The sequence below is a fragment of the Stigmatopora nigra genome, chromosome 11 (assembly GCF_051989575.1).
Source record: "Stigmatopora nigra isolate UIUO_SnigA chromosome 11, RoL_Snig_1.1, whole genome shotgun sequence".
NCBI classification, from domain to species: Eukaryota; Metazoa; Chordata; class Actinopteri; order Syngnathiformes; family Syngnathidae; genus Stigmatopora; species Stigmatopora nigra.
Window position 1 is genome coordinate 12355569 of NC_135518.1, and position 17537 is coordinate 12373105.

Here is a 17537-nt window from a genome sequence, read left to right on the forward strand (position 1 = left end):
TTTTTGACTGAAAAACAAATGGCGACTGGCTGAATAGGCGCAAACATGGCGAATGGATGGTTTTCTTTTTTTTGGTATTGATCGTGGATTTGCACCATGGACCCCCCTCAGGTGTTAACGGCGTGAGGGAGGGCGGGCGATTTTTTTTCCGTTTTCCGTGTCTGTGATGAACATTTCCAAAGAGAAAAGCATGTCAAGCGGCTCCACAGAAAGTTGCCATGGAAACCAGGATAAGACTGCCAGAAAAACAAAACGATGCTAAGAGACATTTGAACATGAATAGCGTGCGTGTGGGTGGTTTTTTTTTGTATTTTTTTTTTGTGGGGTTACTCCATTTTTTTTGTTCATTTTCTTTAGCCTTACAAAAAAGCACAGAATATTAGAAAAAGTCAGTGCAGTCATCGGCTAACAAGGTAGCAACTAAGTTAGCATTAGTTGCATGTTGGCATTTTATAATGGCTAATTTAGCACTTAGCTTAGCCGCTAACTTAGCAACAACTTGCTTAGCGTCATCTCTCGGGACCTCGCACATTTTGGGCCACAAATGGGAAGCTTTTGAAAAGTACTTCCTATATTTTTTTGTGTGTCCGCCATTGGCTGGTCTTCTCACATTCTGCTGAGTTCAAAACGATTTCCTCAAAGTGTCATTCGGGGAAAACATCGTTGTGGTTTTCCCAGTAGAAAAAAAAAATCAAAGTGTCGCTGCGCATTATTTTCGAGGAGAGTCTTCGAGCTAGCCTCGAGCTAGCGGCGTGCTTGCCATGAGCTAGCCACGAGCTAGCGGCGAGCTAGCGGCGAGTCTCTGGGATGTCAGATTGCGCTGGCAGCGTTCCGGTGAATTAATGCCACTAAATGACATCATAAAAAGTTGAACTGTAGAAAAACGAGTAAGTGACGACTTTTCCCTAGGAAAAGTCCCGAAGCTAAAACCGGCGTTGAAAGACGTAAAAAACGGCAAACGGGTGTGGAAGTGAACGACAAGCAACAATCTAACTACTCCTCTTCTTCGCTTGGGCGCCCCCCGCTGGTTGGGGGACCGTCTGGACGCGGGTTCGAGCGCCTTGGCGCGCATTAGACGTGACGCTTCATGTGCAGCGCCAAGTGGTCTGACCTGGAGAAACACCTGTGTACACACACACACAACCATTAAGTCTCCAGCTGCCTTTGACGGCTATGGACGTCTAATTTTGGTTGGATTTGGTGACCATTCATCCATTTCTCTGTCAGTGAAAGCACCAAAATGAACACTCTCGCATGCACACACACAAATACACACACAGGACTTAAGCGCGTCCATTTGGACAGATGGCCATGTGGTTAGTTAGTGAGTGGCAGTTTTGGGGGTCCAGCTGGTTACTTTGGGAGCCCCTCTCATTCAAATCCTCATCATCTTCACTTTTCTTTGTGTCTTCTTCCTCACCTCAAAAGGGGGAGGGGCTTTTTGATCAAAAGGAATATTGTAGATGTGTGTGGGAAAGTCAATGAGTGCATGTATGTTTGGTTTTTTTAAGTGGTTAAGTAAGTCTATGTGTATATTTTTGGGGTAAAATGTGGGTGGAAAATTGTGTAATTGTGTGCAAGTGTAAATGTTTTTAGAAATGTTAGTGGAAAACTATGTTTATGTAACTGTGTATCTGTAAATGTATGTTTCAGTGTAAGTTACTGTATTTGTGTGTATAATTAGTGGGTACATTTTTTTAATGAATAAAATGTACACTATATGTAAAACACTATCTAGTGGTAACCTCTTTCTTTAGTGTAATCTTAAATTATAATGTCTGTGTTGTGTTAGTTAGTAAAAGAAGCAAATTGATGTTGAAAAAAGTCTGACAACATGACTTATTGTGTCTGCCAATGTTATTGCATAATAATGTGTCACTGGACGTGTCAAAACTCAACTCATTTTGCTTTTCCTTTCGATTATTTACGTCTTCACCTGAGACCAACAGCCAATGGGAATGAGGATAGACTTTGTTGTTTGCGTGGGCGAATGCGTGGGCTTTTTGCGTGTTATTACCTGTCGCAGTGGTTGCACTTGAACGGCTTTGCGCCCGTGTGTTTGCGGTAGTGCCGCGTCAACTCGTCGCTGCGGGCAAAGCGCCATTCGCAGCCTTCCCACGAGCACTTGTATGGCTTCTCACCTAATACACACATACACACACACAATAGGGGGTCACTACTATGTCCCACGCCCCACCGCTTAAACACAATAAACAGTCATAAATGAGCAGGAAATTAAGCCTTTACTGGCGCACGGCACTCATTACAAATGCCATACACACAAATACAAACACAGCTTGAGGTAGTTTTATCTGACATGTAAATGAAGAAAAAGAGACATTGTTATCCTTGCAATTTGGTGTGGGTTGGTTGCCAGGTCAAAATATGAGAGGCCGTTCCCAGTATAACTAGTTTTTGATAATAAACACACTGACAGTCGTTTTTAAATGAACTAAATGAAAATGGTTTCTCGGTCATTGAGAGACTTTAGTGTTAACATTGTGACATCACGTGACCTCGGTCGTGGCGTCTCATTGGCCAGATTAACCCGCCGCTAATCCAGTGTTATGCTATGCCAATGCGCGTGTCGTTTTAATGCGGGTGGGCGGCGGCTTCTCCTCCCATTACGAGCAAAGTGGCTTCATTAGCACTTTTATTTGCCATTTAATTCAATGCTGCTTTTTGGGGATTTATGGTGAGGAGAAATAGATTTTCACAGGAATTTAGCGCTTTTTTTAATAGTTGGAAAATTGAATTAAAGTGGGATTTGGAAGGGGAAAAAAGTTTCGGTTTGAGCCAGGAAGACTTTTTCCTTATATTTACATAGTTAAATATATGCATGAATGGCCATATATGGATGAATATATGCATGGTTAGATATATTATTTGATAAATTAGAGGATAGATGAGTAATTTACTATGAGCAATGGGTGGATATTGAATAAATGGATGGGTGGATGGATGAATGTTGCATGGATGAACGCATGAATGACATACAAAGATGGACACCCAGATGCATGATAGATGGACGGTTGAACGACTAAACAAACAAACCACATGGATGAATGAACACCCGAAAACCTGTCACGGTTGAAAAAAAAACCTGCTATTATGAATGAATACACATGATTGGGACAGACAGATGTTCTGATGGCCACCATTTTTTTGCCTTTTTTTAACATGTGGGATCTAATTTCAAAAAGCAAACCCGCCAAAAGTGCTAACATGCTAACTGACAAAAACAAATAGCCAAAACACTTATTTATAAAATAAATATGAAGGGGTGTGCTCATATGTGTGTGTGTGTGTGCGCCTACACAAAAAAAAGCAGCCCATCCCCCTCGGTGCCCCCCTCCCTCCTCCCCTTGCTTGACTGAGGTTGCTAGGCAACTGCATCACTCTCTTCCCTAATTGGCTGGTGGCTTGTTGGTGTCGTTCTCTCTCTCCCTCTCTCTCTCTCTTACTCCAGCATTCTCACCCCCCCTCGCACCCCTGTCGCACGCATGCTAGCTCAGTTGCTAGGTGACTTCCCGGCAACACATTCTGGCCTGGCCTTGCCATAGTTGGCTAGCGTCATGGTTGCCGTGGTGCCAGGTCTGGACTTGCCACTCCGCGGGTGTGTGTGTGTGTAATCTTAAAAAAAGGGTCTGGCTTGAGTGGGGCAATTACAAAAGTCGGGTGTAGAAGCATGGGCTGTCTGACACCTGCGTCCATGCAACACATACACACGTGCACCAATGCGCCTTGTTGTCATATGTCAGAAATCCAAAGTTATCTCAAGACATGACACTTGAATAGTAAACAGTGTATAAATGTGTTTAGTATTGTAGTGTTTTCATGATATTTTGGAGTACCACAAGACTTTGTATACTTTTTAGAATCATTTAATTTTTTTTATTTCACTAGATTTTCAAAGTGCTGTTGTAAGTTAAATTTATTGATCCACTTGATCAATATTTAAAAAAAACGTGTTATAGTAATGTATCAAAGACCAGAATTAAGTAAAGTACTAAGAGTAAACATGCCAATGTGGTGCAATATATACTTTTTTTAGTTATTGTTTACAACCCCTGCTTGACCCACGCAAGATGGCCGCCAAGATTGTGCAAAAATTCTGGAAATTGGGTAAAAATTGAACACCAAATATTTCTTTAAATGTAAAAATGATATATTTTTCTTAAAGCACCGGTTGCTTTAATTTCCGTGCGTTTAAATAATACGCAAATATCATATCAGAACTACAGCAATATGGCAAAAGGTGCAAAATGTTAAATGTAGTCTTACCTGTGTGAGTCCTCTGGTGCGCTTTAAGATGCGAGCTCTTGGTGTAAACCTTACGACATCCGTTGAACTGACACCTGTGTATTCTCTTCTTGTTCTCCGCCGAATCCCCCGCCGAGCCTGGCTCGCCGTCACCCGGCGCCATTGGCCCCGGGGGCCCCGGCGACGTCAGCGCCCGGGCCGCCACCAACTTGGCGGCCCCCAGGCCCACCTTCTTAGCCACTAGTTTGAGCGTGAGGGCGCCCCCCGCCTGCTTCCCCAGGTGGCGCCCCAACTCGGGGGACGAAGGCGGCGTCAGCGAGGTGACGGCGGCGCTCAGCTGGGCGGCGCTGACGCCCGCCACCAGGACTCGGTCTTTGCCTTCCGTCAGAGTCTGGAGTAGTTTGGCGTGGACTTTTGGAAGCGGGACGGGTGGCGCCGTCAGCTCCTCGTCACTGTCGCCCTCGTGCGCCAGGGCCGGCGCCAGGAGGCGGTCCAGGTCCTCGTCCAACAGTTCCGAAAGTCTCCTGGGCTCCGTTTGGAGATAGCGCTCCAACTCTAAACAGGTCTGATGGACAAAAAGAGGACAAAGACAGGTTAACGTCGCACGAATAATTAAGTCATTTTGGCCAGGAGCTGCATGTGGCTCGAGAGCCACGTTCTCGTCGCATGTTCGCTCTTGGGTTCAGATAAAATTACAAAAAGCCAAACTTATACATATATTTTTCCTCTTCATGCATAATTTTGCTGGTGTGACGTATTATAGTCCACAAAATACTACTTTTTGAATGTATATTAAATATAAACTCAGTCATCAATGGGTTAAAGACAAAAATGGACAGTGAGATAAAGTTACAAAAAGCCAAACTTATACATGTATTTTTCCTCTTCATTGTACATTATTTTGCTGGTATGACGTACTATAGTCCGCAAAATACACAATTTTTTTTAATGTATATTAAATATAAATTCAGTCATTAATGGGTTAAAGACCTAAAAATGGACCATCTCGGTCATTTTGCTATGATGAATAAATATGGAAGCTGTGACTCAAATTCTGGCATTTATTTGGCTCCAAAAGTCCAAGCGTCAGCTGACATCTGCGGGTTGCATTTTTTTTTTTATACCTCAACATATATCGTCATTTACAAAGAACAGCAACGTGGGTAAAAAAAAAAAGCCAATCGGCAGGTGAGGGGCGCTTTACGAGATAGTATAAATGTATGCATGTGCCAAAAAGGGAAGTCGTGTTAATGTCAGCATCATCAGCTCGCCAGCTTGACGTCGCCAACATGGCGCGTGCACCAACGCACGCGCCATATGGAGAAAGGTCACTTTCAATAACACGCCAACACTTCATTATCTACATTACCTTGCATTGCGTTACCCTGACAATCAGATTTATACACCCTGAATATTTCATGTATCAAATCCCACGTGACATTCGGAAAACTATTTATAGACGCGCCATCCCAAAATATCGACGTTCGTAGTGGTTTTTATCGCCATTAAAATCTAATTTTTCTTCAAAACGCCAACATTCCGGCGCTATAAAGTTGCCTTAAATGACATGAAAGATGACTCAGCACGATGGCGTCGGTGTTCATTTCCCTCTTTGGCCGTGGAGTGTTTTCTTTCCCTTTTTTGTGCACCAATGACTCCTAATTAAAACGTTTTACGGCGTCTGGAAAAGAGGCTTTTTGAAGTGGCGCCGCCTCCTCCTCGGCGGACGCCAACGCTCAGATGGCTCGTTAGATTCAAAAGGCGCGTGTGTGAAGAGCAAAAGCACTCGGATACGCGTATGTCAGCAAACACCCGCATTTGTACCAGGGACACCAAATGTATCTTTTTTCCAAGTGTACAAACAGTAAATTAGCCTTTAGCTATCATCATTAACATGACATGTATATATTCTTAAATAAATCAAAGGTAATTCGCTATTATCATTTAAATGGGTGTTTTTTGGGGGAAGAGATGTTTTAAAAGTTGGCATGTTCTCCCCGGGCTTGTGTGGGTTTTCTCCGGGTACTACGGATTCAGCCCAGACCACAAAAACATCCATGCTAAGCTAATTGGCCAAACACAAGCTATGATTGGTTGACCTTTGGGTCCTCATGACCTGCGATTGGCCGGCCAGAGATTCAGGGGGTTATCCTAGTTAGCTGGGATAGGCTCTGGCACCCCTGGTGAACCTTGTGATGATAAGTGTTCCGGGAAAATGAGTAAAATGGTCTGAAATGGGAAAATGAGTCACCTATTTTAAAGAAAATCTAAAGAAATATGAATGTAAAGTTTTTTGGAACATTTAGGAAGCAGCAAAAAAATGAAAGAAATTATATATATATAGAAAATATTCTAATACAACTTTAAATTTTGAAATGCACAGCTAATGAGCCATTTTGACTTCACCTTATATATATACTACATGATACTACAAGATACTACATGATACTACATGATACCACATAATTTTTAGCATCACTTTTACTCATAAAAAACTAAGGAAATTAAAACAAAAAAATCCAAACTAGATGTGGCATCCCTAATTTAAAGCAAACCCCAATGACAAAATAATCCCATTTTCCAGCCGCATGACCAAATTTCCCAAAATGTCGACAAGTCACAAACACACTACTCAGACATGCAACCATCTAGAGACTCTCGAACACACCAACACACACACACTGAAGCATGCACAAATTTCTGAACAAAACATCACTGTCTGCGCTTATTACAAACACGGCGGCCCGAAATTAATTAAGAGCTTAATCACACGTGCGCACAGCCAACAAAACACACACACTTGACTAAGGGGACAAGGCAGGTACAAGCTTTTAATTTCAAGCATAATTTAATACTGCTTAAACCAGCTTATGCTCATTCTGTGTGTGTGTGTGTATGTGTATAGAAATGGACTATGTGTGTGTGTGTGTGTGTGTGTGTATGTCCCTGGCCATTTGAGTAATTGGCTGAGATGGAGGGATTGGAATCAGCAGTAGAATCATCTGTTCCTCCGTCAGCTGAGCTTTCTCTTAATTAAACTCTCCCTCTGTGTGTACCCGCATAAACCCGCAAAATGCCAAGGGCTCTTTGTATCCAATTCCAGTGGAACAAAAACAAACGCCCATTTTCACAGGGAAAGAAATAGTACAACACTAATGACTAGATTTAGCGAATCGAGTGGCATTTATTGGATAAAAGATGCTAATTGGACTCGTGGGTAAGAAACATTTAGGGGTGAAAAATATTGCAAAGAAATGTTAGTGGGGAGAAGTTTTCAATTTTGAAGAAAGAAAGTCAAAGCCATAAAAAGCGGGACGAAGTCGAGAGAGAAGACAAACGACGGCGCCGACAATAAAACAAGTTTAAATCCAACACGTCTTCATCGTTTCGGCCCTCAAGGTCGGACAATAAAACCAACACACACAAAAACACACACACGCAAATCGGATTGTGGAAAAAATATTTTTTTAAAAGTATTATTACCAACAAAAAATCTCACCTATTAACATCTTCTACCATTAACAATAATGTCCAATCCATTCTAACTGGGAGACCTGGCAGTTCATTCATCCACAATATGGTTCATTTAAAACGGATTAGATATGTTAATAACACAATATGATATAATAAAAACCCCAGACTTGAGTCAATGTCAAGTGCACACAAACGCACACAAAGGCAGACTGTGTGTATTGCTAATTGAGCGTGAAAGTAGCGCATCAACGGCGTGATTTAAAAGTGCGCTTGTTAATGTGTCCAGACTAGCTTCAGTCAGTCACCTTCACTCGGGCATTTCCTTCAAAATTCACCCTGACACTTTCACTCCAGACACACCAATGCAAAAGTAGTATTCTCCTCAAATACATCTGAAAATGAACTGTTTTAACTGCATTATCAGCCATTGACAACAATCGACGTCCAATTCATTTTGACTGTGAGCCTTTGGAAAGACCAGCATGAAGACATATGGTCCTCCAAACTGAAATGAGTTGGACATCTTTGTTGTCAATGAGGATTTAAGCTTTATCAAAGAGAAGAAGCTGCTCTTTGATGGGCCATTGACTGTTCAAAAACAACTAAGTCAACCAAGTGAACCTGAAGGGGACTCAGCTGCTCAATGGAATGCATTAACCCTTTGTCTTGTATGTGTGTATGTGTATGTGTGTATTTGTGTGTGTATATGTGTGTGTGTGCTGGGGCAGGATGATTTGAGCGATGAGGTCATTGTAAAGTGTGAGCATGCGTGACTTGGTGTGTGTGAAACAAAGGTTTCCAAGGGGGGGTTGTGTGTGTGTATGTGTGTGTGTGTGATGACTTCACTGCTTATGAATGTATTTATGATCACTGAACGTGTGTGTGTGTGTGTGTGTGAGTGTGTGTCTTTGTCTGGACGGATGGTTTTAACGTTAAAGTGATAGTGCCCTCACAGGCAATTGGCAGCCATTTTATTAGGGACACGTTCATAACGCCCCTCGTGAACCTGCCGTGTAAGTTATGTTGCATGGTCATTAGATTAGGGACACCTCTTGGTTTTGGTGTAAAAGTAACAGTACATATGAATACTATCAATTTGTGAAATAATGTGTTAAATTAGAAAGAGGAGATGTCTAGAAACATTTTTTGGGGTTGTTTATCTGATATACTTAACTTTTTTTTTAAAAATACCATCAAAACTATGAATGAAATTAGTTTTACACACACTTATCTACATATACTTATCAATTATACTTTGAAATTTAATGTGAAGGAGTTGATTACATTAAGTACACTTAAAAAAATACAATGTTATAGCATTTAAACTCATAATTAGTCCATAACATCAACAAATTTCCTTAAAAACAATATCAATGACGGCCATTTTGCCCCAAAAATATACACAATCCATTCATTCCTCAGTCCTCATCAAATAAAAAGACAAGTCACCATGAATAAAAGCACTTCCACCTCACTATGATTGCGACCAATCACGTCAATGTGCACAAAACGCGCACCTGCTTGCCTCGGGGGACCTTCATCTTCATCACCATCACCATCACCATCACCATGTCACCATAGTCTGACCTCCAGAGATTTTTTGGGGGGTGAGGAGGGGGGGTGCACCCACTTTGCTAGAAAGCAAAGCTGTTGGTCACATGACTGACGCGTGCACGCGTGTGTGCATTAGCAAGCCGTCCCGGGGTGAAAAGAGAAACACCCTCCACATTTCCATTTTGCTTTGTCCTGCAGTTCACCCCTAAATAATTCACATGTACTATGCGCACACACACACTTATACACACACACACACACGAAAATGGTGGCCTCCGAATGGCATCGCGGCGATGTTTGCCTCCTGGAGTAAAAAAAAAAAAAACACACTCACACACTCAAAAATGAGGTCATCTTGGACGTGTCCCAATTTACTCACTAAAAACAAAGTGGAAAATGAATTTTTTTACACTGTTTGTACACACGATCTGATTGCGTCATCATTTTTAAAGCCAAAAATTGCTGAGGTGGCAATAATGAATCACTTATCATATAATGTAATATTCATATTAGCATATACACTAGATTTGTCCCAAATCCATTAAGCTTCTCAATAAAAAATACTTAATTTTTTTTGTCATTTATAATTATACTTAACTTATTTTTTTCCATTTATGGATTGGCTGCCCATAGTTAGCTAGGATTGGCTCCAGTACCCCCACAACCCTGCTGAAAATAAGTGATTGGGAAAACGAATGAAAAAATAGTTAAGTGAAAATAATAGGATACTGGGAGAGGCTAATGAATAAAGGTTCAAATGGATTGGACGTCCATCAACGTCAATGGCACGGAAGATAATCATTGGCTTATCAGCTGTGTCAACTTGTGTATCCACTCGACATAGTATCCTTTTATTGGCTACTTCCTTGCTGTCCAACTTGCCCTCCCCATGTTAGTCTTAGTGCTGTGAGACAAACGTCTGCGCTCTTATTGCCAAGGTCACTCTCCACCTCTTTGACATGGGTCCATTCCATACACACACATACATACACACACACACACACACACATCGTTCATGCATGAAGCAGCGAAGCGGAATGTTGGCACACTGTGTTCTCCGACGGAATACGGAAGCCAGCATCTAAAACAAAGCGACGTCGCCAAATGAGCGTCCTGAGGGTCTTTGATGTTGTGTCGTTGAGATCAATTTCAACCTAAATGCTGACTTGGAGTGGATCAATATACACACACACATACACACACACACACACGAGTGGGCATACATACACAAGAGAAAACAAAATGATTTCAGGTTTTCTAATAGTTCTTGGGTTGTGGGTTCGAACCCCAATGGATCCTCACTGTATGAAGTTTACATATTATCTCTGAGCTTGTGTGGGTTTTCTCCGGGTATTCCGTTTTTCTCCCACATCCCCCAAAATATGCATGCTAATAAATACTACTACTATGTAAATCAGACTCAAACCCAATTGAACATGCTAAATTATTATTAGCTATGATGTTAATGGCATGCCAGATTTCACATCCCTTGCCTTCAATGAACTTAAATTGTATTTTTTTTATTTTTTTTTTTAAATCATGCCTACCTTGCATTTCCCCCTTTATCTTCATTTTTAGCACATATACACACACACACACACACATGGGCCATGTGTAAAGATGATGGCGACTTTCACAAGGCAACTTTGTGGTCGGGCCTTATTTGTTCCGCTTTGACGGCGGCGCGCCGCACACCCGACTAGTTTGTCGGGGTAATAGTCTCTTATTTAATCTCCCGCACCGGAGGCTGAGCGCCTCATTCGCTTGCTGAGTTATGGCTGGCTCAGGTGTGTGCGTAAATGTGTGTGTACATGTGTGTATATGTCTGTCTATGTGTGTGTGTAACCTCACCATGCAGTGCCAAGCCATCAAATTAAGATTAGCTGGCATTTTCGTCACTTTTTTTGTCAAATCTGATGATCTGCACTTTGCGGCAGGATGTCACATTTTCGACTCAAAAAGGAAGTTGGATTTTTTGTTATTCTTCTATTTTTTTCGTCAAAAGAGGACAAATACGGACAGTCTAGTCATTCAGTTTAAACGGATCGCTTCCTCTTTTTTTTATTCTCTGCTGGGTTTCCTCTTTTTGTCTGGCTGGGAAGCAGCTGGTCACTTACACAACAACGTGCGTGTGTGCGTTTGTGTGCACAAAGGACGGCCATGATTAATTGATCGGAAATCGGGGGACTATTTTCGGAAGAGGCCGCCGTGGCCACCGCGACGACTGGAAGTCAGGGTGGCCGGGGGATGTGGGTCAGGAAAGGGCCGTCCGACTCTGGCGTGGGAGGAAATGAACTATTTGAAAGACGGAGATTGCCGCCGGCTTCCGAATGGACGCCTTGGCCTTGGGACTCTAGTGTCAAAACATGGGATTTCAACATTAAAAAGCGCTCGGAGAGAGTGGACAGCCACCCGGGCAGCCAAAGTCAAAGCATGGCATTGGCCTGGCATCCCAAAATGTCATCACCCTTCGTCTCAAATTTGAGTTCAATACGGAACGACTATCACAAAATGCCTTCTATGACCTTTGACCTTAAAGTTTCAACATCTCTTCCTATTGCAAATGTGATGGAAATCCCTTGAGTCGCTCTTAAATTATCTTTCTCGGTGACCTTTGACCTCAACACCCCAAAGTTTCGTCATTTCATTTGTTTAACGCATCCTACAAATTTGATTATAAGGCCTTGAGTCACTCTTAAATTATCTTGAACACAACACTCATGTGACCTTTGACCTCACCTCCCCAAAATGGAATAATCTGACAACATAAGCTCCGCCTCCTGTAGATAGACGCCTGTATATTTGATCCACACGAAACCTGTTTATTAAAAAAAGAGAAAAAAAGTCTCACTGAACAGGTCAGCCATTTTGTTTCGCACATTTCGAGTCTTTACCCCAAAAAGTTAGCTAAAATGGCGCTTTGAATAATAAACAAGACCCTGACACTATTTCCTCAACCCCAGCAAAACTTGCTCGACACGGAAAATCCACAAAAAAAGACATTTCTTACCCTTACAACTATTTCAACTAAAAAAAAACTACTGACGCACAAAAGTCATTTACACGAAGACGATAGCGCTCAACGTGCGCGTCCCTCGCCATCCTTATCTCCCTGCACCGCCGCGATTCCCATCGGGAATTTAACGTAACGGATCGACGGCACACAGGCGTCTGGAAACTCGTCGTCGTCAATCAGGATGAAAGTAAGCCAAACGACCGCGGCGAGCAACAGGCGGAATGGGGGAAAAAGGGGGAAAAAAACGCTTAGAATGCGGTAAAAATAGCGGGATTCGAGTATCTGGCGAGCCTGGAAAGTCTGCGTTTCTTGCCGCGCACTCACACAAATCCCAAAAGGCCATCCCATCATTCCCAATCGGCACGGACGCGGCAATTATACGGAGAGGAGGAGCTGCTGCTGTCAGGCGCAACAAGGCTAACAGACAGCTCGCGCTGTTTTTTTTTTTACGTGTGTGTGTGTATGTGTGTGTGTGTGTGTTTATAGTGGTGGAGCAAAAGCGCTTGATGAGAAAGAGGACAAAGAAAAAGAAGACACAAGCGACCAAACATGACGACGAGTGTGTTTGTGTTGGCGCAGAAAGTATTTTGAGGGAACTTGACGTTGCTGGACACTTTTAAGAGGCCATATTTCTTTTTAAAGAGCCTCTGTAAAGCACAAAATGTTGGACCTATTTTTTAAGAGTTTGGTCCAAACTATAGCTAGTGGAAATAAGGAAAATATGGATGAAAGTGGCCCGCACAAGAAGCTTAAGTGTGGTTGCACTTCTAGTCTTGAACACTAGATGGAGCAGAAATGAATGTTGGGAATGTTTTTTTTTTTTATTTGAGTTTCTAAAGACGATTTGTGTAAACATTCTGCCAAAAAGTGATGTCATTTTCACAGCCTAAACTTTCTCACAGCATTGTTTATGTTCCAAAACACATTTCCTGCTAAACGGAAAGTCCCACACACAAAAAAACTGAAATGATCAGATCAATATCCGAACTAGTTTGAATTTCAACACACTGCCATTGACGGAAATTTAAAAAATGGAGTTACTCTTGAAGTGAGCAGAATTTAATTTGAGCAACTTTGGCATATGATCACTTTTTAAGAGATCAACAGCCTACAAGGAAGCTCACATTGTTGCAGCTCATTTGAAAGCCATCAAGACGTAATCAGTGCATCATGCCCACATTTGGCTTTTGTAGTCCTCATAAATGTCAGGAAGCTTTTTCTGCTCTTAACTCATTGCCTCACTCCCTGCCAGCCATCCTGGTAAAAATGGCTTACCACATATACTACAAATCAACTATTTTCCTTCTATATATTCATAATACATGACATTACCTCATACCAAATGACAACAACATCCCAAATAGAACCATTACGAAACAAAAATAGTCATCTACCACACAGTGCAGCATCCCTATTCCTACTCGAATGCTAATCGTTGCTAAAAACACAAACTATGTGACCAAAGTTAACGACTTCCTAAACCATGAAAATCCAATTCCCCCCAAAAAATGTCAAAATGGCCAATTTAACGGAAGGACAAATCCACCAAAACGTCTTATTTCGCTATTCCTAAATAAAAAAACACTGAGGCTACCTCTGAAGACAGAATAGAGTATTCCAGGGAAGAAGCACTTTGTCCCACGTTCCGCGTCGCTGGCTTTTACGCGGGGGTGAAAAAAAATGTTGAAAAATGACAGTTTTTACTGCTGTCGAGTAAATGTAGACTTAATGGATGGGACGGACCTTCATTCACTACTTTAGGCGTAATGGACATGTGGGCCACACATGCACGCGCGCGCACACACACACACGCACACACATGCGCGCGCACACACACTGGTCACAGCTGTGCCCATTCAATGTCCATCAGTGTGGAACCATCACACACACCAATTAACATACCACGAGCTCATTAATAGCTTTCAGCGAGCACGTGATTGAGCATCAATGTGATTTACGACGGGCCCTGACGTCATCACAATATTTTTTTGCACGCGTGCACGCGCAAGCAAGATGATGATACATAATTCAGTCTGCAAATTCACTGTGACAGGCGTGCATGTATTATTTAGTAAGGGGAGCCAGCGGCCATTAGGCGCGTGCGCGTGAGCGCGTACATATCAATCAGATCGACGGGGGGCGCGCACGAGAGAGAGGGGGGGTCAACATGGTAGGAGAAGAAAACAAGTTTGGCGTTGGGGGAGAGAGGATAAAGTCGTTTTTGGGGAGAGAAATGGAAATAAATGAGGTTTGGAAAAAGGACAGATTTGTTTAAAAGGAAACGCGCACGTGACTGTTTTTACGAGTGCGTGCGCGTGCACGAGTGCCTGTCAGCGGACCGCGTTGCGATCCATGTGAGCGAGGAAATTACGCTGAGAAACAAAACTGCAATAACGACAAGGCGAACTGAACATGAATGCTTCAAACTAATCAATACAATTTTGTTTTGTGTTTTTTTGTCAAAATGTACATAGTGTTTTTTTTTTGTTTAGAAAAAAAAAGATGCAAACTGACCTGCTGCCAATTCTCCTCCAAGGAAGGCATCGCGGAGAAATAACCAGTGTCGTGCACCAGTTGGAGTTCCTGGAAAATACTGTAATTAGCCAGCACGTCCATTCTTGTTGTGCACGTACAAGAAGAAGAAGAAAAAAAATGTCCACAATCAAACAACAAGAAAAAAAAAGTCCGCACGGAAGTGTCACATCCAAACAATTATTTCCCCATTTCCCGTAAGGAGAAAATCCCAGAGCACGAAGAAAAAGAAAAAACTAGAGGCGAAAGATTAAAAGCTCCAAACGAGCGCGTAGTTTAGTTCAAATTTGAAAAAAAAAATCGGGGAAAATGAGCTTAGTTTTGCGGGTTCCGCCTCTGGGAGCTCTGCTTCCGCACAAGCAGCTCGCCATGCAGGCTCGAGCTGCGGGTTGCCAGGTCTGCTCTTCGCCATGCAAGGCTTCTGCGGGTTGCCAGGCTCCACGCGAATGGGGGGGGCGTGGTGACACCTGTCGGCTGCTTGCTCGCGTGACCATATAAGGTTAATAGGCTGCGTGATGTCAGTACAGGAGGGTGAAGATGAAGTAGGAAGAGGCGGGGATTGGAGAGGACGAGGCATCCCGTTGGCCAGAGCCCACCGTTAGCTCCGCCTCTTAGTGGAAGGCGGGGGTGAGTTATTTTTAGAGGCCTTTAAGAAGACTGGAGTATGAGAAAAGCCAGTCAGTCCTGAGAGGACCTCAGAAAGAGCCTGTTCTTGCTTCTAGCTTGACAATAACAAACGGCATGAATGTACTCGAGAAGCATGATTCCAAAACAAGCGCATGTCATGTGACTTGGACGGCTGTGCTTGAAGCAAAATGTGTTGTTGATTAAAGCGAATGGACGACAAAGTGGCAGTGGTCTTGTTTTGTAATAAAATGTAACAACAACAATGTTAGAGCTATTTTATGCAATATATCAAGCTTCATTTCAAGTTTCATTTATATACTATAGTTTTATAGTGTATTTATAAAGGAATCAGATTGTAAGCGTTGAGAATGTTAAAAAGTTCTCCGAAAGCTATACAATGGGATGTTTGTTTGTTTTTTAAAACCAATTTGGGATGAAAATAATATTGCTAATATTATTGATGAATTTGAATTGGCATTGAATTATCATGTTTGCCTGCCATTACATACTTGGTATGTTTACTTTGTCCATTCTCCATCCATTGCTACATAAATGTCCAGCTAGTCCAAATGGCCTTGTTTTTTGGGTGCGTAGGTGGCCTACATTTAGTCTAAATGTGCTTGCTAAGCAGAGGGAATCACGTCGAACAAAGAAGGCATCACGTGATGTCCCCCACAGGTGCGCCGGCAGCGTCCCTGGGGACGGACGTCGGAGATGCGCGTCTCGGAGAGCTAAAGGGGCGGCAGATGGCTCCTAGATGAGCTCTTAAGACATTTTCACCATTGATTTTGACCCAGAGGGTGGACGGCTTGATCAATATGGCTGACAGATTGACAAAAAACAGCTGCTTGCACTCAAAACACAAACCTGCATCACTAAAAACCACCAGAATGTTAGCAATAGCGAGCAATGCTAAAGTGCTAAAATAACAGCTAGTTCTCCCTGATAACAGAAAACCAATTACTACTACCACAGTACTTAAATGCTACATCAGCTAGCACATTACTGACAACTAGCTAAACCGTTCCCGCGTTAGCATGCTAGCACACTCCAACTTGCGAACGATATAAAAGTCACATTGTAGCCCTCACAAATGTCAAAGTGTTTCTTTTTAAATTAAAGTCACATTGAGACGTCTCATGTGGTTAGCAGAGACAAAATGGCTGTTTAGAGCTGCTTGTGTGTGTGTACGTGGGCGTAAACAATAGAGGTGTGTAGTAGAAGGGAGATGTTATCTACTTTTACGAGGCTATAAAACATCTCGGCAGTGACCTTCCTTTGATGGCCGCCCTGGCTAATGCGAGTTTGTACGCGGCAAACATGTAACCGCGTCATTACTTTCTTGCCTGCTGATTGACAGCCGCAAATACATCATCGCTAACGTGTACGCACTCCATTAGCGGTGGTGTGTGTCCTATGTATTGTTATCATGCCACGTTAGCTTCTTTGCGCTAACGTAACGTAAATGGTGGCGGCAGGGGAATTGAAATTAACCTGGTGTGGGGTCAATTATGAGGGTTCAAACAGGTTAGCATGAAGGTTTTTTGCCGTGTGGGAGGTAAACGGACAACCCGGAGAAAACCCACCCAAGCCAAGGGAGAACATGAACTGTATATGGGAAGGTTGGAATTGTGGAGGTGTTTTTTTTCTGTTTATGTTTTATATGTACTGTTAACAGAGGCACTTTTTTATATGTATCGTATCTTGTGTTGACCCGGCCCATCTGGAAAAAATAAGATTATTTATCTATGGTCATCTGGAGGTTTGAAAATATTAATTTTGTTATTATAAATAGTAAATTTGTGATTTGGAGAGGGAAAGTAGCCAAATATATATGTATTTTTTTGCATTTGATGATGAAAAACTAATTTGCTTCATCCATCCAACTAGTGACAAACAAATCCGAGTCTCAATGGAGCGCTCTTGATGTTTGCACAGCATCGCCATGACGACATTTCTACTGGGATCTTTAGAATGTGTTTGTCGTCTCTTACCAAACGGTGCATGAGCGTTCTCCCGTGGATCCAGATGTTTCCCCCGGCGTCGTGCTTGAATCACCTGCGACCCCGTC

At 42.5% G+C, this 17537-nt stretch overlaps 1 protein-coding gene across 1 annotated transcript; it reads right to left on the reverse strand.

Moving 5' to 3' along the window:
- Positions 1 to 262: 262 nt before the first annotated feature.
- Positions 263 to 15286, reverse strand: klf7b (Kruppel like factor 7b). The gene is made up of 4 exons (XM_077728629.1): positions 14822 to 15286; positions 4285 to 4828; positions 2018 to 2141; positions 263 to 1123 (listed from the first exon to the last, which is right to left on the reverse strand). The coding sequence occupies exons 1-4, from the start codon at positions 14921 to 14923 to the stop codon at positions 1072 to 1074; spliced, it is 822 nt and encodes a 273-aa protein (XP_077584755.1). The 5' UTR covers positions 14924 to 15286; the 3' UTR covers positions 263 to 1071.
- Between the last annotated feature and the right edge of the window lie 2251 nt (positions 15287 to 17537).

Excerpts from the sequence above, each read along its gene's own strand:
- klf7b (XM_077728629.1), bottom strand. The coding sequence starts at position 14,923 with ATGGACGTGCTGGCTAATTACAGTATTTTCCAGGAACTCCAACTGGTG. Across the intron at positions 4,829-14,821 it reads TGGAGGAGAATTGGCAGCAG|ACCTGTTTAGAGTTGGAGCG; the intron begins GTCAGTTTGCAT and ends TTTGTCCATCAG. Across the intron at positions 2,142-4,284 it reads GCACCAGAGGACTCACACAG|GTGAGAAGCCATACAAGTGC; the intron begins GTAAGACTACAT and ends TGTGTGTATTAG.